This window comes from Falco biarmicus, chromosome 1 (genome assembly GCF_023638135.1).
Source record: "Falco biarmicus isolate bFalBia1 chromosome 1, bFalBia1.pri, whole genome shotgun sequence".
NCBI classification, from domain to species: Eukaryota; Metazoa; Chordata; class Aves; order Falconiformes; family Falconidae; genus Falco; species Falco biarmicus.
The window spans coordinates 103,194,627-103,217,835 of record NC_079288.1 but is presented as its reverse complement, the minus strand read 5'-3'; the positions used below and the strand labels follow the sequence as shown (position 1 = coordinate 103,217,835).

The 23,209-nt window shown below is 44.7% G+C and overlaps 2 protein-coding genes across 3 annotated transcripts in view; one reads left to right on the top strand and one right to left on the bottom strand.

Moving 5' to 3' along the window:
- CCDC158 (coiled-coil domain containing 158) overlaps positions 1 to 23,091 on the top strand; it is a 60,146-nt gene extending 37,055 nt beyond the window's left edge. The window contains exons 24-29 of one of the 2 annotated variants that reach the window (XR_008824404.1): positions 7,616 to 7,786; positions 9,513 to 9,651; positions 13,995 to 14,095; positions 19,440 to 20,647; positions 21,124 to 21,289; positions 22,467 to 23,091. The gene's annotated coding sequence lies outside the window, so the exon portion shown is untranslated. The remainder of the gene's footprint in view (positions 1 to 7,615; positions 7,787 to 9,512; positions 9,652 to 13,994; positions 14,096 to 19,439; positions 20,648 to 21,123; positions 21,290 to 22,466) is intronic. The other variant, XR_008824407.1, reaches the window with a different exon arrangement.
- On the bottom strand, positions 2,940 to 4,613 carry STBD1 (starch binding domain 1). Its single transcript, XM_056354914.1, has 2 exons — positions 4,317 to 4,613; positions 2,940 to 4,208 (listed from the first exon to the last, which is right to left on the bottom strand). Exons 1-2 carry the CDS (start codon positions 4,564 to 4,566, stop codon positions 3,409 to 3,411), a joined length of 1,050 nt encoding a protein of 349 aa, XP_056210889.1. The 5' UTR covers positions 4,567 to 4,613; the 3' UTR covers positions 2,940 to 3,408.
- Positions 23,092 to 23,209: the final 118 nt, after the last annotated feature.

Here is a 23,209-nt window from a genome sequence, read left to right as displayed (position 1 = left end):
TTCACAAATAGGAGTAGATTGCATTTCACCTAAAAGTAATAAAATGTCTAATTTGTCAGAAGTTCATTGTCAGCAGTATGAGCAGGTGAACTTAAAAGGTAGATTGTTGGCTGCAGTCTTTCTGGCTTTGCCATGCTGTGAGTGAGACAGTTTATTATTTGCTTTTAGGTATCCTGAGCTGCTGGCTGCTAGGGTGTTACAGCCACATAGGAATGTCAGCAAGCATTTGTTTCTCACATGTAGCGTCACTGGTCTCACAGCCAGGACACAGTAGTAGATAGATACCAGCCCATTCTAGCATAATCATTTTTATGCAGGAGGGCAACGTTGTTTAAATCTGCCTTCATGCTTGAGTGAATAGATTGTTCAATAATGAGAAATCACCTCTGTAAACTTGGAGAAAATACTCTAGATTGGACAAGCAGATTAGTGTGTTCTTTCACCATGCAAATAACATTTAATTTACTTAGCATAGGCCCTGCTGGGCAAGCAGTGATGTGAATGGCATTGTAATTTAAGAGGTTACAGCAAAAGTGCAATGCAGGTCTTAGCATAAACCTTGCTTGATCATCCAGCAAGATGATGCAATCATGAGAACTATATGCATTATCTGTGGGATCAAAGTACAGGGTGTTTAATGAAAAAAAATTCTTAATTTGAGAGACTTCTCAGGGCTAGTCTGTTTGAAACATGTTCATCATTCCATTAGAGAATCTATTCTAGTGTAGGTTAAGTGGCTTTCTAGTAAATCTCTTAATCTAATACCACAGTTAATCTTCTCAGACAAGCCTCCAGTGCATATAAATACTCTCAAATGGCAGTGGCTGTTGGACAAGTGATTTTTAAGTTGACAGTAGCTTGTTCTTTGAAGAGCCTGCATCAATGGGAAAAAATTGTAAATGTCTTGAAATAATGTTTAGCTTTGACTTCAGTGATTTCTGAAGATCAACTTCTATTTCAACTGTACCTTTGTATATTAGGTATATTGTTCACTTACATTTATTGACAGAAAAGCTAAGTGCAAGAAATGCAGTTAAGGTACCAAGCCATGAGTTCCAGCACAATTTCACCTGTTCAGTTAAAGCTGTAAGTTACTGACTGAAACCCACACAAAGGTTTTGTGTACTCAGTTGTGGTGCACAAGGTCAGAACTTAAGAGCTTTCTGTTTATACACAGTGAGCATAGTCATAATTAAACAGTAGAAATACCTGTTACAGTAAAGCAGTAGCCCCTAAAATGAAAAGAGCTTCATGTTAATACTCATTTTTTAACCCAGGGCATGCTAACTATATCCTGTTTTCCTTTTGAGTTTATGTAGTAAGTAACTCAAGTACCCTATGAGTTTCCTGTTGAGAGAGTTGAGGACTAGTGTGTGTATATGCACCTGTTGAAAGACCACTGAAGCAGCATCAATCACAGGCTGAATTGTCAGCTCTGTCCTCCCTTTTGAGTCAGTTGCCAGAATGATACCACATTCCTTCCAGAGCTGCAGTACTTCTCATACGGAAGTAGTTACAGGGGTGCTTTTCAGCCTGGAAGCACAGTTAACAAAAAGCTAACAGTCAGTCTTGAGTTTAGCTCCCACCCACATTTGCTACCTTGTTCTCTTTTTGTAAAAGGTGTCTTGAAGGAAATGAAGTGTGTTCAACTGAATCTTCAGGTTGCTCAAGACAACCAGAAAACAAAGCTAGCATCTACAGAATAACTGACCCACAGAACAATTTGCTTTGTCATGTAGCAACAGCTGGGCTGGCTTGTTTTACATGAGAAAGAGAAAGCTCCAACTTGTCGATGCAGTTGTTCATATGCCTTAGTCTCTCTCACTCCTCACTCTCCCTTCAACACCCCTACAAAATTTTCTTTAGCTGTTTTGTGGCTATGCCAGCCCACACCCAAGGATTTGTTTCATGAAGCAGCTGATCTGAAGTCCCCATAACAACAATTCAGACACTGGTTCTTCATAACAGCTCTAATATTGTCCCCCCAGCTGGATGTCCATTAACCATTACATGCAGGAAGTAAGCCTCTGAAACTCATCTTCCAGTCTATCACCAAAATCCATTCTATTTCACATACTCAGACTGCTGCAGCATGCAAAGCAGGAAGGAATTCGCACAATTAATTAGATCAGCAATGCACTTTTGAAGTGAATGTTCCAGACCAAAGTGGTAATTTATGCACTTCCAGAATTCCTACAAAACTGCTTTTCAGACTAAATTCACTCTAGGGAGGTGATAGTTGCAAGCTAGAGCCAGGCTCCTCATTATGGAAAGAGGAACTTGAAGTGTCATCAGGTCTTTGTAACCAGAAATACAAAAAGCAGGCAAGCAGAGCAGCTTTCGGCTTCTGTCATATAAAAAAATATCAACTGGTTGAAGCTGGAAGTATTTTACTTTATCTGGCATAATAGAAGGCCACAACTTAAAATTGGTGTTGAAAATCTTAGTCTTCAGGAAAAAAACAAACCCCAAAACCAAACAACGTAAGAGTTTAAGCCAAGTAGTTGCTAACAATACTGTGGGGTATTGTTACTAGGTAAGCAGACTATGCCACCTAATTCTTTCAGAAAGAATCTTACTCCCTAGCCATCACAGCAGTCCAGTTGCTGTTTGGGGTTTTTTTTGTTTTGGTTTTTTTGTGTGTGTTTTTTTTTAAAAAAGCTTGCTCCCACCCTGACAAAGTAATTCATTAAGCCCAGACAGTCCTTTCTGACCTTTACTCTCAGCAGGATGATCTGACTAAAAGGGACTTACCTGCCAAGCCTTCATTGGAGCAGAGGTGCTTCCTGGAAAGTAGGGAGTAGAGAATTAAGTCCTTTGGGGTTAAACCTTTGTTACTCCCAAGAGTGCCAGCTACTTTTCAGGAATTCTTTAGCACTAAGATTTCAGGTCAAGTAACTCACTGCTATCAAAGTTATTAAAATGAGTCAGTTCACTGGTCAAGTTGTAACAGACTGTCAGTCTGAAAATGTTTATTGTTGCTCAATACATTACATAAGTTAAAACACTTAAGTTACTATTACAGTGTAGGTAACCACACTTCCTAGTATGCTTCAAAAGCCGTAAGCAGTTAGTACAAAGATGCATCCCACAGCCCCACTCAAAGCAACACAAACTCAAGTCCAGGGTCCAGATTTACCTGGACAGGCAGCTGCTTGGAATGCTGCTCATGCCTTTGTAGCCTACCTTGCACATCTTCAGAATGTGTTTGAAGTTGATTTTTCAGGTTGCTAAATGATTTCCTAAAGAGGGGGGCAGAGATCTGATGCTCGCATTTTTACCAGGTTTGATAGGGGATTTTACACAGCTCTGCACTTGAGGCTTGCTACTGAAGGAGGGTTGAAGTTTAGGGGCTCTGTAATTAGTCTATGCAGGTTTGCCATTAGATAAGCACCTTCCCAACCCCCATTAATGGTATCCCCACCACTGATGAACCATTTGATCTTCATGTTCAGTCACTAGGGTCCTGTTACCACATTCTTCCCAACGTCGGACCTTCCCATTCTCCACCAAGATAAATTTCCACTCTACTTTGGTGTCTACTGGCAAACTAATGGATTCAGACCAGAAGCCATCCTTGTCATACTTGAGGGGAACATAGCTGTGCCACTGGCCCAGACACTCATGGTCACCAGTAACACCTATCAGCTGAGCATCAGAGTGTGTGAAGTAGTGCACACGGAAAGTCACGTGGATATTTTGGAACATGGGGGGCACGGCTGCAACTCTCTTGGCTTTCAAGTCCCCATCAGGGCAGTCTCCTTGATCCCATTCCTTGCTGTCAGAGTCTTCCACGCTGCTGTTCTTGCCAGCCTCCCCCCAGGCCAGGTGCTCGGAAACAACTTCCCACTCTTCCTGGTCCAGGTCCCTGCTCTCAGCTGGCTGACCCGGCCGCTCCTCACTCGCATCCTTACAAACATCATCAGAGGCTCCGGCTGAGTTCGTGCACCATCCGTCACTTGCGGATCCCACCTGGGCTCTCTGCTCGCCTGCCGGGCCGCCGTGGGTGCCAGCCGGCGGGTGCTCCCTGGGGTCGGTGGCACCCCGCTTCGGGAGCTGCCGCTCCACCTCCAGAAGCTCGCTGCTGCGGACGTGGTTATGCTCCTTCCCGGCTACAGCCGCTGGATCCTCTCCTAGCCCCCGCGGCAAGGCCAGGGCAGCAGCCTCGGCGCCCCGCAGCTCCGGCTCCCCGCTCCCCGGCGGCTCCCCTGCGAACGGCACCGCGTTAACCAGGCGGGGGTCGAGCGGCGCAGCCCTGCCCAGCCCCGCAGCCGCGAGCCCCCGGCCGGCCCCGAGCAGCGCCCCCGCCCCGGTACCTGCGGCCGCCGCCTGGCTCCTCGCCCCCCGGGGCCCCTCGCCGGCCGCCGCCCGGCCGCCCTCCTCGCCTCGCCCGTCGCGGCCGCCGTACCAGAACCAGGCGACGAGGGCGGCCAGCAGCCCCACCAGCAGCGCCGGCCACAGCCCCGCTCCCAGCCAGCCCCAGGCGCGGCCCTCGGCGGGCAGGGCGGCGGGGCGCGGCGCGGCGGCGGGCGGCTGCAGCACGGGCGGGCCGCGGTCCCGGGCCATGGCCGAGCGCGGGCGGCGGGGTGGCCGCCCCCGGCGCCGCTTATAGCCGGGCTGGGCCCCGGGGAGGAGCCGCCCCGCGGCGGGAGGGGCTGCCCTTGGCGCCGGGAGGGCGGGGGCGGCAGGGGAAAGGCGGCTCAGAAGGGAGAAAGTAGGAAGTCAGGGGGGCAAAAGTTGGAAAGCTTGCTTTCTCCCCCCCCTCCCTTTTCTACCATCTCTCCCTTCCCCCCCCCCGCCCCGTATCTTCCCACATTTTGGCCCCGTAGCCCGGCACTCTGCTCGGGGGAGCCGTGCTGCCAGTGTCGTACAGCACGGGTAACGCGCAAGCGGCGGGGGCTGCACGCGAGGGTCGGGGGCCGCTGCCTGAGGTTTGTCCCGGTTTTGTATGGAAGCAAGCACTGGAGCTGTCAGCTGCGGAACCTTGTGGAGTTTAACCCTAGCAGTACCGTGGCCTCAGGTCTGTGTGCTCTAACAGGGTGCACGGAGGGTGTCTGATCGGCCTGTGCTTTCGATGTTTGAGCTCGTGAAAATGCAGGCTTTCTCTGGTATCCCTGAGAAGTGAATTAATGACTAATTTGGAACTTCTGCACCATACTCGAATGACTACAACTGGATTTCTTAACTTTGTCCTGCTCTCCTGTCTTCCATATTATGCTCAGGATGCTTTTTTGGCCTACCAGCACTTCAGAGTCCATTAGTGCAGAGGATATTTGATGGGTTTTTTTTAATTTACCTTCATTTTACCTACCTAGTTTTCCTCTTGAAGTGATGATGTAAAATTTTATTTCAAAACAGATAAATCTTACTAGGAACCCAAGAAATCTACTAAACACAACTCAAGACTCTCTGTTTTGAATTGTTAATTTTGAAGTGATAAACTGTGAAAATGTTTATCAGTGTAGACTATTAATACCAAAGATTAACAAGAGAGAAGGCGTTAGGGGAGGCAGTTCCATTCACTTTTGACTGCTGCCTTTTTAAAATCCATTCTCTTTATCTGAACAAAGGCATTGTCATTACTTGATTTCTAAAGCCCGCTGATGAGATTCCATCTGCTATCTCATTAGAAAAGAGAATGGCTAAGTAGATGTCCCAATAAATCTATTTCCAGTGTGTGAACTTCTTAATCTTTCAGTGTCATTTAGAGCAGTGCTACCTCAGCTTAACAGGACAGTAAATGTCATTGGAATTTATAGAAGCACAAGTGTGCAGGGTTTGTGGTGAAGTTCCTTGGCTGATACAGAATATGGAGGCCTGTGCAAATACACTGTATTAATGATCTAAATATTTTTGCTTTCTTTGCTTACCACAGTAGCAAAGCCACCTTCTCTGAAGCCCTCCTCCAACGAAGTGCTGAGCTTGTGCTTAAGTAAAAAGTATCTATTTTGGTACTTTGATGTGTGGGACGTGTTCAGGCATGTGCTAAACAATCTTCTGCTCGATGATACAATGAAAAAAAAGAGCTGAGAAGCTAGGACCTGCCTGGGCACTTTCTCAGTGAATGTGGTTTTGGCTGCACTCTCTTTTACTTTTCACCACTTCAAGGTGCATCTTAGCCTTGCTACTTAAAACACACACTTGACTGTAATGAGTTGTGCTAACTACTGAAACTCTGCACAGTAGGTGACATTTTCACAGTTCACTTACATTCCTTTTTCCTAGCCTTTAAAATGGAGACAGTCCCATGGTCTGTATTTGTACACCACCTTGCTCAGTTGGGATGATCAGTTAGGGCACCTACGTACTACTGTTCTTTAGGTACTATGTGGTGTACTGCAATTTAAAATTCCTAGTCGTCTCCCTGAAACAGAGCAGACAAAAATCATTTATTATTTTATCATTACACTAAAAAAGCATCCTTCTGCCAGCCCTCAGCACAGATGAAGAGGTAGCCTTTGGAGCTGCTTACCTCAGTATTTCTTTTCTTCAATATATTTGATGAAACAGCTTAGGAAGGAAGAGACACTAAACTAACACAGCTTAGAAGTGACTACTAAAGAAATACTTAAGGAGCAGTTTATTTTGAAGACAGAAAAATGCATGTGATGAAAGACAGTGTGCTGCTTTAATGAGCAAGAAAAGAGCAAAGGTCTCCTCTGCTTCTATTCATCTTCCATGCTCATACAAGTCTCTTCTGTTGCCAGACTTTTTTTTTTTTAGCCAGTATCTACGGAAGAAACTAAAGTGAAGCACACATATTGCTTTGAGTGCTCAGAGAGTAATTGCTGTTACTAGAAATGAATTTGAATGATTACAGAAAGAGGCAGTCGCAAAGGCAGAGGACCTAGGTGCCACCAGAGACCAGCTTGCTGCCCAGCCAGGCAGGGAAGGGCAGTTCTGTAACCCAGATCCTGGATTCCCACACAAGTCCTGCGTAGTCCCCAGAGGGCATGTGCAATTTTTGCTCAGTTGCTTCCAGGTGCCATCAGCATCCAAGCATCCGCTGATGCGAACGTACTTTGAGTGGTGTGGTCTCCTAGACCAGGGCCATCCTTGTAATCTGCTGTGGAACAGCCACAGTTCAGAGGTGAGGGAGGTTTTTGTGAGCAAGGCATTCCGCTTTATCAATGATTGCTTGTTTGCAGTGGCTGCAGTGGGTGACAGGACCTGAAAAGGCTTCATAATTTGCAAACCTCCTGGCTGAATTGCACTTTAGTCCAGCGTAAGTCCACACTGTTGCAGAAAAGAGTTATCTGACCCTTCAACTCTCCTGTCCTCCTGTTTTGTGCAGGTCTTTGCTTTTATGTGCCCATTGAAGTGGGTCAGATTAGGTAATTGATCCAGCTGAAAATTAACACAGGAAATTTAGAAAATGTTTCTTTTCATCCAGACAAATACTTGTGCCAACAGAAAACAAGAACGGGTGGCTAGAGGAAAGGCAGGCCTTTCCCTTTCAGAAGTAATGTGCATTTATGCTGGATATAACTAGGTTTAGGTGCTTCAGTCATGGCTGTAAGAATGATACCCTGTCCAGGTAGCAGCGAATCTGTGCTTTGGAACTCCTCTTAGGTTGTCTATAATTTATTTTCTGTTTCCTTTTTTTTAAAACAAGGTTCTTGGCAAATACTAAGGCTGAAATTCCTGAGTCACTGATCACTTATTGAGTGTTAGAAGGAAGGATGCTGGACAGAAGAGAAGTGAGAAGAGTCACAGCCCAAGAGCTCACAGCATGCTGAGGACTGTGGTTCCTGTTCTGAAGCAAACACACAGATCATTGCAGATGGTGACTTACCCCTGGGTTTTGGTAGCCCTTCCTCTCTAGGAATTCTTGAAATGCTCACATCCCATAGAACACAGAGACCTCTGCCTCCTAAGGGAATTTCCAAAGCAGATTAACGGAAGTGCTCCAAAATGTATTTTGCATTTTTTTAAAGCTTTAATTGGAAACAAAGCAACAGTGCAATAAAGGGGCAAGGAGATAGTTTCTTAAAATCTCAGGACACAGTTCTGTTTCTAATTAATTCAAGATTTTAGTTTGTTCATGCAGTCATTTCTGATGTGGCGTTAGTATGGAAGTTAGTGTTCTGTGAATACTGAGGCTTCATTGCACCATTGTTTATTCAGTAAAGTTGCTGGACCATATTTTGAAAAGCTCCATGTGACTGCAGAATTACTAGCCAGCTGACTGGCCTAAGTTCAGGACCTTCAAACCTGCCACCTTTTTGTATTTCAAAACGAAAATAGTAGGGCAGATATTTACTATTACAGTTGTATTAGACAACTCTACAGCCATAGCTGTTGCTAGGAAGTCCTGGCCCACATGCAGTCTCAAATGAACTTTCTGAATTTTATCCTGTAAGCTGTGCCATCTAGTGTGGTGACAGGGAATCTCAGCTGTGGCTTAAAAGCGAGTGAGAAATGCCGTGGTGAACCAGACCCGTGGTGAATTTATCCCACTGTTCTGGCTCTGGCGGTGGCACTAGGAGATGCTATTTAGGGAGCGCTTTTAAGCCTGGCCAGTGTCTGATCCACAGCTGCTGTATTAAGAATGGTGGAGAGTACTGATCTTAAACAAGCCTTGTGTGTGCACAGTGCTTCTTCCAGTTTTACTTTTATAATAGAACAAAATGGAAACATGAACAAGTACAGAAGAAATACAAATTAAGGAGCCCTGGTATTCCCTGTGGCAATACTGTCGGAGCCTCTGGAAATTCCACAGACAACTCAAGAATGAGTTTGGCAGGGGAAGCTTTATAGGGGTTTGCAGAGAGCTCTTCCTGAGCGTAAGGGCAGCATATGTAAAAAACCCAGTGGTGCTTTTATGAAACTCTGTTGACGAGGGGAAGGACAACAGGTCACAGGTGAGGTTGGAAGCAGATAGCAGCTTTCTGATAATAGGAGCTGTTAGTGTTTTCTCAGTGCCAAGCCTTACACCATGGATGCTCACTGCCACAGAGTGAAAACCCAAGCAGTCATTGTCACCAGTCAGGTGAATAGTAAGAGATATTATGCCTCTTATTCTCGCTGCAAGTGGTGCACAGGCATGTTCCCATAACCTACATGCCCTGTAGTCATTAACTCCACTGGGCTCCGTGTCAGTGGTACACAGTGCTCACAGTACCTTCTTAACAGGTGGTGTCATAAAACTGTGAACACCATTGTCTGTTTCTTTCAGATCTGTTATAGGTTCACCCACATTTTGCTTTTTCCATGTTTTAGGGTCAAGGTACCAAGCAGCATATCTACCCTTAACAACTTCAGGCTGGCACGATTCCTAAAAGTATAGAATAGTAACTCCCTTATTCATATTTCCTACTGATAGAGCAGATACCAAGTACTAGTGCTGCATAGGTGTGCTTTGGTAGTTACCACTTGCAGTGGCCGTAAGGTATAATCATGCTGATTCTTTCAGTGTGAAGAATATTATACAGAAGACTTATGTCCTGTCTACTATTCTTGTTAAGTTTTCTAACCCAGCCATTTGCTAGTGATTTGTTTTTTCTTTACAGCCAAAAAGCGTAGGCAGTTTAAGTGGAAATGGTCAGATTTGCTTGGGAATATACCTCTTCAGTGAAAGAGGAAGCGCGTTAGAGTGAAGGAAGGCAAGTAGGGGATACACAGATGGAGCTGCGGAAACAACTACGGAAGGTATTTTGTTCATTTCTTCTGTCCCCAGTGAGAAGATGTGCCCAAAGACAGAGCTAAAAGGAGATGGGAAAAGCAACAACATCATCTCATAGATATCTTAACCATAGCTCACAAAGCTCAATCTAAAGTAGCTTTGCCTAGAAGCCAGGTTAAAATCTAAAATTCAAGACTCTGCTGCCATGGAGATTTTCTTGGCTTGACACTTTCTGCGTTGGGTCCCCACCCACCCAGGCAGAAAAATGGGAAGGGCAAAGTAATCATATGCTTTGGATCTCACACTCCGGGAAGAAACTGTAACCCTGACTGTCTTTCTGTACCATCTTTTTCCCATATTAGTTGCGAGTATCGTCGACTATGAACACTGGATGCTCTTTTCTGTGCACCATTTCACAGTAGCCTGCAGGTGGCACGAGGAGCATGTCTGACAGTAAAAGCCCTTCGCTTCCAGACAGCGAAGACGTGGTTCCTCTCAATTTCTCCTAGCCTTTGAAAAGCAATGTTTTCCATACCTTCTGTCCTAGATTGCTGACCAAGAAGTTGCTTTCTGCACTAAGACACTGAGGAATGTAGGGAGAGAAGAGAAGCAGGCAGATTAGACCTTGTGGGAGTGCCTCCTCAGAACTGCCCTTCAGAGTGGTTAGTAATGAGGGTACCCCAGATCCAGACCTACTTTACATTATCAGCCACTCAAATCTGGAAGGCAGCCAGTGAAGAGGAGGGAAAAGCTGTTTCTCGTAGTGAATCAGCTATCAGTGAATGTGTGCCTGTAGCGTTTACAGTCATGGTGAAGGAAAGCCAGGTGCCATCAGAGCCTTTCCTTGTGTCCAAAGAATCAAAGGCAATAGGCTGAAAGGGACATCAGGAGTCCAGGGCATCTGTAGGCTGCTGGTGGCCTGGACGTCATCCATGAATATTTTTTTTTAACCTGCTCTCCCCCAACACCCACATGGATGGCAGATATGTTTCTGCCTGTCAACAGGCACAGGTTCCCAACTACTGCCAGTTACAAATTTGAATGTTTATATTGCTATTAGCAAAATTCAAATATTGTAAGACAGTAAAGCTTAGATATATCTTAAGGGCTTTATTCCTCATAGCCACCAAAATAATTGTAAAATACAAGAGGTCCATGGATTCTTTTCAAAAAACCTTTTTATCTTAACCATCAAGAAGTGCTGGTCTGTTTTACCCTTCTGCTGTAAGACATCAACTTGCCAATGGGTATGTAAGCTAATCCTGAAAGAGGGATAAACCAGAGCCTTCAGAATGATGTATTTCACTGTTTAACTGTCCTTTCTGTTACAAAATCATTGCTAGTTTTTAATCTAAATCTGTCCACTCCCCCTGAACTCACTTTACTCTGTCCCAAAGAAACATGGGAAGCAAAGTATTTCCAGGTTTTTTTATCACCCTTGTACTTAGTTGGAGCTTCTCATGCATGTTCTCAGTTATCTCTTAGCTGTATTAGAAACTCAGTTTGCTCCATCTTGGCACATTGATCATAGGTGTATTATCATTCCTGTAGCTCTCCCTGTTTTCCTTGGAATTTGTTTATATCCTTCTTAAAGAACAGCAACCAAACCTGGACACAGACATCACCCCCAGAGGTGGTCTTACCCAGGCTGAGGTTATTCTCATGTTCATCTTTGTTTTCGTGATAGGATGCTTCGGGTTTTTGCACAACCAGGATGTTGCTGACATTTACAATGTACCAAAATCCCTATATCTTTCCCTTGCTGAACTCCTACCTAGCCATTTGTTCCTCATTCAGAAATTTCAGCTGAGAAGTTCTGCTTGGGAGAAGTTATTTGGCCCTGTTTTCACACTCCCTTATTTTCCAGGTTTTGTCCAATATGTTGGGATCACTTTGAATCCATTTGAAGTCCTTTAACATCTTTGTAGTGTTTTCTAACTGGGGTTCATCTGCAAATTGAGCAGAATCTTTGGAAATACACCAGTTTTTCAAGGATTTTGAAGGAAACAGCTTGTCATTCTGACTTTGGTCTACTATATTTCCTTATTATAATGCATTTCATCCTCACTTAGCTGACTCAAAATATCTAACAGGTCTAATGCCATTCTTTCCTACTTACCCATAGTAATCTGATTTGGAATTCCTTCTTGGGTTTGAGGTAGAACTTATTGCTTGCCCAGGCCAGTATCTTACTGCATTTCCTGTGCTTTCTCTGAACTTGAGTACTGTGCCAGTAATATCAAGGAATGACAGCTTTCCCTAAATCTCTTTCCCTTGTAGATTTGTTTTCCATGAGCCATTATTTGCCAGCTTGAAAAAGTTTATCAGTCACTGTCTCCACAAGTCATGCTCTCTGTTTTGTTTTTCTCCATTCTCCTTTTCCCTAGCTGGTACAGTTACACTTCATATGCTATTTCATGATTGGTGCCTGATGCTTTTTACCTCCTCCCAGGTGAGAATCAAATACCTTCTAAGGATTTGAAGGAGGAGGGAGAAAATACAAGACACTGCAAGGCAGAGGAAAAGAAACCAGTGAAAATCTCTCCTTGGAGCCCAGTAGAAAGAGGTTAAAGTTGCAGATCTATAGATCTTGCTCAATTAAGTATTTCCATGTGCACAGTATTTTAATCTCTATGCTCTTTAGAGACATAATGAGATATGCTCCAAAAATGTCTTTGTTCTTCAGTGGAAGTTCTATGTGCAACAGAGTGGCAGGGTCAACCATACAGGAATAGACTAAAACAATAAGAAGACATCATTCTGTTATAGTATGTTACTTTGCCAGTGATGGGGAGCAGCAGAGACCCCAAAGCATAAAACACAGTATAATATATTTGGCTAATTTCTGTGAAATGGTAAGTGTCTCAAGCTCATCTCAGGTTCACTGAAGTTGTGGTACCCAGTGTAGTACCCAGTAGCCTTTAGAAACAGAGTCATAAATAAAATGTTCCAGCAAATTCATGCTGATAGACTCTTGTGGCTGTCTAACATCCTAGAGACATTATGCTTCGACTTCCATGTAGATTCTGTACGTTGTCAGGCTTATAGAAAAAAGACAGCCAAATACTTATTTTCATATAACTTTTAACACAGAAGTTATCAAAGTCCAAAGTCTAAAGAGCGCTGAAAAAACAGACACAGGCTTGAGTTTTGTGATAAAAAAAAAAAAAAAAGGACATCTGTGTTTGTAGCTGGCAGGTATGATCTTCTAAGCTGGAGACAGAAAACAGTTGATTCTGAGAAAGTACCTGAACCGCGTTTGTACCTCGTGGAAAGAACACCTTCTGAGAGGACACTCAGCAGGGAGTTGGTGTACAGTGTGGTATCATTTTGCACTCTCTTACAGCGTATTACCTGTGTTGGCAAGCTTTACAGGCAAATGTCTTCTTTCAGCTGGATCATCCCACATGTATTCTCTTAGCCTAGCTGTGATGTTTATTTACTGTGAAATGAAGCTTTTTGTCACACTTGAAGGGGGCTTTAGCGCCATGTCTCTGGTGTCATCACCAGGCTCATAGAAATATGGCTATTACACCACCTTAAATATTCCTTTGGATTCAGTGCCAGGCATAATAATCTGCATTTCTGAGTAAACATTTTGCTGACCTGTGTCTGAAGTTTATCGAAATGAAGTATCACATGAGCCAATGACCTGTAGAGGAGTAAAACAGCACTAAGTCACAGAGGCCCCTAAGTGAGCTTGCTTTATTTTGACAAGCACTTTTCTCACGCCCAGCCTAGCTGTCTATTCTTTCACATTTCTTCATGTATCACTGAGTGCAAGTATTTCATTCTCAGGAGGACAAGATACTCCTAATCTTCAGCAGATGACTTAGGCCAAACCCTTGCAGAATTTCTGAATATGGGTGTTCATGCTCCCTTTGTTTAGATGATGCTTTCCTGAAAGCTGAAAGTGATTAGGTCGTTGCATAAATCACATGGGCAAATTCAAAATGAAGCTCTCAATTCCCTGAATTTGCCTTTTTTTCTGTTTCCTGGCTGCTTACCATATGGGGACTCTTTACAACTCTCTTGCGAAAGGATTCTCCCAAATGGTCTATAAGCTGTGGTTGTAGAGTGTTTGTCATCACAACCCAAACAGGTTTGATAACAGGTCTGGTATCACAGAGTTGCAGGGGGGTATCTTCATTGATGTTACATATTTCTCCTCCCAGAAATAAGAAGCCAGGGATATAAATGAGGCAGCCACAGGAATCTTTCATGTGCCTTGAAATACAGTTTTGCTGATACCAAATCTGCATGCCCTATTCTGAAACTGTTCCCATAAGTTCCTCTTTCCTGAGTTAAGAATGTTTGGAGGAGGATGTTGTTGGTCACTTAGTCATGTGCTGCTTTGGTCTGATGACAGGAGAAAGCATGAAGTCCTTTCCCACCCAGTCATGTAGGAGGAAAAGGCAAGACATGAGTGACTCCATCCTGAGACCCAGATCACAAGCTAGAACCAAGCAGGTGTGTAATTTTTTTTTTCTTCCCCAAAGTATTCCCTGCTTTGCCATTACTGTGGTGTCAAGGGATACAGCTAACCTATATAAGGTATCGCAGACTGCACTGAAGGTCTAGCTTAATGCTTCCCATCCCAGGGACCAGCACTGCTTTTGGCCACAAGATATTAAATACTCAAAATTGAGGCTGACAGGCACAACGAAGTGCAACATTGTGCTGGGGCTGGTGCACCGTGTCTGACAAGGAACAGGGACAGATGAGCTAGATTCTGCAAGGTGCACAGGCCTAGAAATAGCAAAAGGGTGCTGGGTCGTTCTCAGGCAGCATTCACCCTCCCTTTCCCCAACAATGTTTTTTTCTTAGTGTTGTCACTTTTGTGTTGAAAAAAATGGTGCAAATAGTTGAAGGTAGCATTGCCCTCAACAGCTGTGAGCAGTTGTACTCCCAGAGGGAGGCTGGTGACCTGCCCCACCAGACAGTTGGTGAACTTTGTTTACTGTACCCGAATAAAATCCCACTAAACACAGATGCTCATCACGTCGTAGTGCCAAAGCTTTGCATTCAGCAGGCAGACTGAGGGGCAGCGATTCTGAGCCACTGACCTTCTGCAGCATGTCTCTGCATCTCCTCAGGTGGGGCTCGGAGATGGACTACATCCACTGAAGGGAACGGTTTGTCCAGATCGTGCATGTGCACAGATCTAAAGAAAGGAGATGCCATAGGCTTCCTGCCAGGATTAGGCCCCCTTGTTTCTTTAACTCCCCAGTCTGGGCTCCTTGAATATCGTTTCCTCCATCCTTCTCCTGCACCAGTCAGTTAAAACCTCCACTGTCTGGCATATTTCCCGGGAAGCCAGTGCCTGTCGTGCCTTTAGCTAGTGTTGCTCTGCCCTGGGACAGGAGCTGAGGGCTGTCACACACACAGCCTCTTTGTATAAGCTGGTAGACACAAGCTATTTGTATCAAGGCTGACATATAAAGCATTTGTTTACGAACAGCTGCCACTGACTAGTCGGGAGTAAGGCTACGGAGTAAGAATGATGCATTCTGACCTTACTTCTGGGCCTACCAAGTGTGCATTTAAGTGCAATAGACATTGGGAATCAGGAAGAGACTCCTGATGTGAGCCATTTTGGTCTCTTTCCTCATCTGTGCCAGTAAGTATGGGGCACTTAAGGACTGAGACTGCAGGATTTGTGCGTGGGAAGACTCCAGAGAGCTCAGCTGTGCTGCGCTCGCTCCGCTGATACTGCCTGCTAAAAGATACCTACATTTCAGAATTTTAATTAGTTAGTTGATCACCCGAATAAATAATAATGTAATGCGGGCTAGCAGAATCATCCAATTGCAGCCCTCAATACCTATGTTTATTTCAGGAACAAGGGGAGATACCAGTCTGTGACATAAGACTGGTTCAAAATAAATCAGACACTGGTTTTAAGTCTGTGGTCTTGCTCAACTGTACAGGCACAGTCAACTGCAGTTAACAGAGACTGTAAAAATCACTTACTTAGTATGCAAGATCTCCACTTTTCCTCAATAAAATATGTAGAATTAGTGAGCATCTACGTTTTAATGCAGCAGCATACATTTTAAGCTCCAGAATCTACTCTTGAATTCTTTCAGATCAATAAGAAATTGAGCATAGGCTAACAAAAGAAAAAAACAAGACTCCTGCAGCATTGCAGTGGGATTTTCAAAAGTACTGAGTCACCTTGGCGTATGTAGTATACACCTTGGGAGTATGTAGAAAGTTTGTCTTTGACTTCAAAAGAATGGTGTGGAGTGCTGAGCATGGATGTAGCAACATCTTGGCTATGCTTCCCCAGAGTCTCTCCTAGCATATTCCAGTGGAGCATCCTTCATCTTTGTAATGTCAGAGTCACATTCATGTGAAATTCGATGTCCTGACACAGGTCAGGGAAACGTGTGCCATCGGTTTGCTAATTTTACATGTGCCCTCTGTAGTACAGTTCACTAAAAACTAGCTACAGGTTGTTGAAACTGTACTCACTCAGACTAAATCCCAAATGAGGCAAATAAACATAACAGGTCTCTCCCTCTGTCCCCTCCCCCCATGCCAGCAAATGCTGAAGGAAACATGCACTTGGCAGCACTACAGAATAAACTGACTTGTGATTTGCTTTGCACTTCGGCACTCTTTATGTACAAAGCTCCTGTCAAATCAGAGGGTGTGGATCAGGGGCCAGAGTTTCATCCACTGCTGTGGGATCTGCGCCTTGAAGTCCCACTGACAGTTGTAGGCTGTAATCCTCAATTTTTTATGAGGCATATGAGTCATAATCTAGGAAAAAGTATATGATCACCATTTATTCTGTTTGAATGAGAGATTCTTTACTATTTCTGGCATGTTCAGGGTTATTACAAGATGTTTTCAAGGCTGGACAGTAAAGGCTCTGCTCTCCAGTGTCTTATATTGATGAGAAAGTGTGAGGCCGGTTCAGTAACTGACCCACATGCCTCATCTGACCATATTAGCAAGGTGTTTCAGAAACCTGCCAACTCCTTATAGCTTTCCCTACAACAAGATCAGAGATATATTTTTATGGTGATTCAGGCTTTGTTAGCTTCCTGATTGTAAGTACTCATGAGGTGCAGGGAGTGTGTAAGGCAAGAGGGAACACAATCCTGGACTGGTTTTGCATTTCAGGTGCTGGATGGATGCTCACTTCAAGGAAGAATAGCAACAGCTATATTGTCTTTACCTCTGGAAAGATGCTGTCTTTCAAATGAGAGTGAAATAATTCAGGGTGGTGGCTTAGGTGGTGGTCCGTCTCCTTTGTGAAATTCTTCCTGGCTTCCTGCTTTGACCTGAGCTTGCAGCTGGGTTTAGCCAATGTTTTCTGTGCCTTTTGTTGAGCCAGGTGGGATCTACTCTGTAGCAGGATGGGTGAAAGCCCCTTTGGGCCACAGACAATGAGCTAAGAGACTGTGTCCAGAAGTGCCTGCAGGGCCAAAAGAATCTCTTGGTCATGCAACTTATCCCCAGGTGCTCTCTGCTTTTTCTGCTGTGTCCTTGGGACATGTGCCCCACATGCTCCTCTTGCCTGTCCCCATGCTTGCCCGGTTTACCAGGAGCCCTGCCAGGTAATTTACTGCCTTCACTGCTGTTGCAGATAAGAAAACTGAGCTGAATTATGTATGGCTAGCCTCTTCTGTGTTAGCACAGCCAGGGTTTTTTTCCTTTGCTCTGCTGCTGTGACCAGCATGGGCGTATCTCAGTTGTGTACTCTTGATTCCTCGCTGGGTGCTCCTGCACTCGTGCTTGTCCCTTGGCATGCAGAGGGGGTAGTCCAGTGCTGTTTGCAGCACTCATCAGCAACAGGACAAGAAAACCTGGCTGGTCCTGGAGTTGTTTCAGGGCTGTATAGAATACTGAGGGCTTGGAGAATTTCTGTCAGTCTCCCTGGGCTCTAGCTGTCTAACCCATCATGGTCCTTCCATGACCTGAAGTGTCCTTGGAGAAGAAAGCTGGTGGAGAGTAAGACTTAATGCGCAAGGGTATAAGATCAAGCCCTTGAAAAGATAGTGTTCTTGCCTGCTGCAGTCTGCATTGGAGGAATATGCAGCTTTAACTTGATTTAAGGTAGTAAAACTTCGACCATAGGAGATTTACTGATTAGATGGGTTTGGCACTGCAAGCCAGGTCCTCAGCAAACTTCTTAGGCTGTTTAGGTTATCCAGACAATGCCACTTGCCAGTCTCCCATACATCCCAGTGCATGCCCTGCAGCTTTCTCTCCTTCCTTTCCTAGCAAGATCTCTGTTTCACAGCTTAGTGCAAGTCACAGCCTGTCTTATGCAGCCACCCCACAAGGTATTTCCCCCATCCCCTAGCATGCTTCCCTGGCCACATCCAGCTTCCTAGTGCCCTAGCTCAGCAGCAAGGGCTCTAACATCGCTCTGTGGCAGTGGTGAGAACCAGACGTGCAACTGAGTAAGGGGGACATAGTGTGGGTCAGTGGTCGATGCGGTCAGGAGAAGAGGACGGGGGCTGATTTGGTTTAAGGTGAAGTTTGGAAGAGAGCAGAGTTGAGTGAGGAGAGAAATCTGGGTGAAAAGAACAGTAAGGAAATGTGGCCTGAAGCAACCCTCTATCCTCCTACGCGGGTGGCACACTTTGCCACCTCTGAGTCATGAGGCTGTGTATACAGAAGCAGCTGATGATTCAGGGAAGCAGCAAACCAAACCAGAAGCAGCTGATGGGTGTGAATTGCCACACTTAATTTTGGTATAGCTCAGATTATGAGGAATGTGTGTTTTTAAAATGTACTACATGATCAATATCACAATTATGACATGCTTGTAGAGGTATGTGTATGTATGTGTGGCTTACAGTTCATGAGGACTGGTTATTTAGCTGGAGTGTCAAAAACATGAGAGTCAAGCAGGACCAAACTGCAGAAGGAAGAACATTTTTGCTGCTGTTTTCGTAACAGTTGAAAGTATTTATTTCCTCAGAAGCAAGCCCCAGTGCTGCAGACAAATCTCTCATCTCCTAAAAAGTCATTGTCCCAAATCTTGAAGTCAAACAGTGTTCTAAATGCAAATCCCAGCCTGGCCTGTCTGATGCACTTACTTCATGTGCATCCCTATGCAGCTAAGCCAAGAGCAAAGGCTGCTGTTACACAAACAGCAGCTATGTTCACAGACCTTGCTGAGGTTGCTGTTGAACCTCATAGTCGCAGGGTAGCTCTGCCCTATAGTGAACTACTTACCTGCCAGCAGTTAATTTATGCTGTGTGGGAAGAATAAATTGAAGCATGAGTACAGTGAAATTTGATCACTCCCCACTTAAAAACCTTTCAGAAATGTCTCAACTCTCAGCTGAAATCAGTATCTCATAATTAGGTTATCGGTCTATTATGCATACAGTACTAGAAACTAGTATGTGTAAATTCATTGATGACAAGTATGTTTATTAGCTGCGTGTGGCAGGCAGAAGAGCAAAGTCTCTGAAAACCTTTCTTTGTATGTTACTGATGCACTTGGGTGTTTCCCAAGAGCCACCTCCTCTAAGACTGGCAGCATACTGCATGTAAAGCTGCTTCTGCCATCCTCCTCGGCCCATGCTGTGGAACATCCAGCCAGCAGAGGCTCTTTGCGGTGAGCCATCAGGAAACTTGAAGTGTTAAGGACCTGCAAGTCACCTGTAATATGTTTAATGTTCTGTTGATGAGTTGGGCTGAGTTAAATGGCAACCAGGGGTTAAATTCCTGACAGTATGCAAAAGAGAGGGATGCCCCACCTTCATAAAAGCACTATTCTTGATAACTACAAGATGCCAGTCTGTAATAGTTACCTCCAAATTTCTTCTACTGTATATTCCAGAGGAAAATACAGCTAGGATTCAGAAACATGGTGATGGAGATGGAAGTAAACAGAACACCACAGATACATAGATGAAAGCAGACTGCAAAAGTCATGTGGCAGAAGGAGTTGAGTGGACAAGTCTACCAAAATTTTAGATAAGGCAGAAACTGGTAGAGTATTTGTCAAGTAAAACACTTTTCTAGTTACAATTGCATTCTCACTGTTGAGATGAAACTACACTTGGTTCTGGTAAAGCTGTTTCATGTCTCTGTATGCCTTCAAGTCACAGCTCCTGAAGGAAGCAGTGCAAGATTTGGATCCAGTTAGACCTGGTGTAAGCAGGTCTGTCAACAGTGACAGATGATTATAGCACTGAAGTCTGAAGTAAGGACAAGCATGATTCCTATCTTGGGTGGCGAGGGCCAGAGATCCATGAAGAGACGCGGATGCACACACAGAGACAACAAAAAATATCCTGCCCCTCTTACCTGCTGTTTCCACCCCTCTGTTGTGGCCAACATAAGACATTCACTAAAGAAATGTCTAACAGTTACTAAATCACAGGAGTAGGATTAAGGTTTTCTGGGATCTGTTCTGCTTTGGCTGATACTGTGCTGTATGATTTCCTAATCCCTTCCTTGACAAGCCTTTTCCTTCCTTACATAGACCCCAAGGAGCCAAGTCACTGGTGTTAGGCTGAAGAAGCCATGTGGACAACCCAGTAAATAATGACTTTTTGTATTTTTTAAAGATTTTCCCAGCGCATGGGACAGGACTATTTCATTCATGGTTTGAATTTTTAAAAAGGGTTCTCAAAACATTTTATCACATGGAAAGGATCAGGAGAGGCCCTGAACTATCTCCCTGGGAGCATGAAGCTTGCCCATTTCATCACAAGGCACTGCGAAATCGAGGGTAGCCCAGGTATATATGTGGGTGACGGGGATAGAACAAGAGACAGCACTTTCTGTGGCAGACTCCATGACTGCTTTCTTGGTGCGTTCTGCAGCTGGGTTTCTCCAGACCCTAACAACATGATGCTCTCTGATTTACCTGCCCTCCACACCCTCTGCAACTTTACATTTCCAAAGGGATCCTGCTGGCAGCATGCATCCATTTTGATGAGCTTCTCTCCTACAGCTCCCGACATCATGCCTGTAGGCCTGTTGCATCTACCAGCGAGCGTGAGGAATGGCGTCCAACGGGGAAGGGGCAGTCTGTCCCAGGTATCAGTTTGCCTTTTGTTTTATCACTAAGCAATTGTCAGTGAGGCCACAGTGTGGGAGCTGGCACCTGGTATGTTTTACCGAATAGGATTTGCCTATTATTTTCACCATATTTATAATGTTAGTGCAAGGTGGCCACCACAGCTGAGATCCCAGTTGTGATGGGACCAGAACAGGAAAAGGAAAAAAAACTGTGCCAAGAGTTCACAATGGAGATAAGACAATGGCGTAGCATGTAAACAGAGTAACTGTCATGGACTTCTGTAAATGCTGTCATTCTAAGTGGCAGAGATTCTTGGGAATAGCAAATTAAATAGTAAAAAAGTGAAAAGAGTGGGGAGAGGGAAGATTAATGGGAGGGGGTAAGAAAGGAAAATGAGGATGTGAGGTCTTCTTTGGGTAAGCATATTTACATGTTTTACTGAACGTGGGCCTTATCTGCTTTTCCCCCTTGTAATATCGTGATTTTGGAATAGGAAGATACGCCTCTGCTTGCTTCAGGGATTTGCAGTTATGACACAGTATTGTGCCTTGAGCCAGCAGTGCACCCACTGCATTCCCATGCTGCACTTCAGAGGTGGAGTCCTCACAGGAATGTTTTAAATGCATCATTGCTACTAAGCAGTTTCTTGATTTCCAAAGGTAAAATAATTTGCCAAAAAAGAAAATAATTCACACTGAGACTCTAGAAAATCTGTATGGAGAAATGATGTGGTTCTGTGTGTCGCAAAGGTAGATTTTTGTGATAAAATAAACGAATAGACTGAAGGAAGCAAACCCAAAATTCTGCAGAAATCATTGCTTTATCTATAAATACTCAAGCCAGGGTTCAGCTAAAAGAATTTCAGTGGTCCCGTGGGCTACAAGAATCCTTTATCTGTTGCAGTAGCAAACCAAATTTAGCCTTGAGGAAAAAAAAAAAATCTCCTGATTAAGATATCTGATTGCTGGAATTCCTTAAATATTCCTGCCTTTCTTTTGATTTCCCAGGGTTTCAGTGCTCAGATAAAACAGCATGTTCTCTAACATCGTTAATAAAAATTGCTTCATGGTTGTGAAAAGTGGTTATGGTTTAAATGGCTTTTCATAACTAGAGGATTGTTGTCTATTTTTATTCTTCTGTATTTATCTCTGATTTAGAGACAGTGGGCTTGGTCGGCTTCTTACTTACACTGGAGTGCATGCATCAGGATATTCTTACTAAAAAACAGAAGTCACAGAGCAGTTAAACTACTTTAGATGAGACAAGAAAAAAGGCTCCATTCCACTGCTTCAGCAGCCATGGAACATATATTCAATGTGCTGCAGGAGGAGGCATCTGCTTGTAAAACTTGTCACTTTGGTCCCCACCAAAGGCCAGTATTTTACGGTGTGAGGGAAGGTTTATGGTTTCAGAGAGAGAATTCCCATGGAAGATTTTTTCCGGGGGGAGAATTCTGTACTTTAATTAGCCTTCAAAACCAGACTCTAGTTATTTACCCTGTTGCTTGCTTTTTTGGAGGGATGATGATGAAACAGAGCTAAGAAAACCACTTTGGAGTGGGAATCTAAATGAAAACAAGCTGCCAGAACAATGTTGTTGTTTTTTTTTACCGCATGGGTGGAACCATGAAAATTCTAGTTTTCCAGGCCACTGCGAAATGTGACCTCATAACCTTTCATAACAAAAAGAAGAGAAAAAAAAAAAGAAAAAAAAAGGCACATAGGAACAAAATACTGTTATTGTAATTACAATTACGGGAAACAGTGACTGTAAAGGAAAATGCTTCAGTCCCTCTAAGCAGGAAATCCACCTGATGGTCTACTTGCTCTTTCCTAGGGAGGGCATTATTTGGATCAGGCTGATGATGGCAAGCTGCCAGCCTCCTGCTTTGGAAGGGCAAGAGGATGCCTCAAGACTTTGGAAACGCTAGCGCTGCTGGCAGCTCGATCACAGTTACGGAACGGGAGCCCTGTATGGCAAAGCCTTTCCTTCCTTTTGTGCAATATGAAGGCCGCAACGGAAAGCAATTAGCACAGGGTCCAGCGCTGGGAAAGCTCCTGTTGCAGGTATCTTTCCCTCCTGCTGGCATTGCACCGGGCCGCGACTGCGGAGCCTTTTAGAGAAATGGGTACATCAATTTATTTCTCAGGATGGCTTAACTGTGTTAGCGGAAGCTGAACTGTACTGAATGACGGGTATAATCTGATCCCTATGAAGCTTAATTCGGTCAAGAGGCACTCTGTGTTCCCTACAAGTTTCCCCCTCATCATCTTGCTGAAGGAAGCTGGGTTTCTGCTTGTTTTCCAGAAATCCTTCTAAAGATGCCCGCTGCATGGTGCCACGCACCGGCAGCTCCACCGCCAGCAGCCAGGGGGATCGGGCTCCCCGCCAGCGGCACTGCCACCGCCACCCCCCGGGATTCTCGGACAGATTCTCCCCTCTCCCGGTCAGCACGCTGCGGGGACCACGCTGGGGCAGCACCCCGGGCCCCGCCACCCGGGGATCCCCGCCGGCCCCTGCGGGCGGGGCGGGGGGGCGGGAGGCAGCGGCGGCGGCGGCCGGTCCCGGCCCCTCCCGGC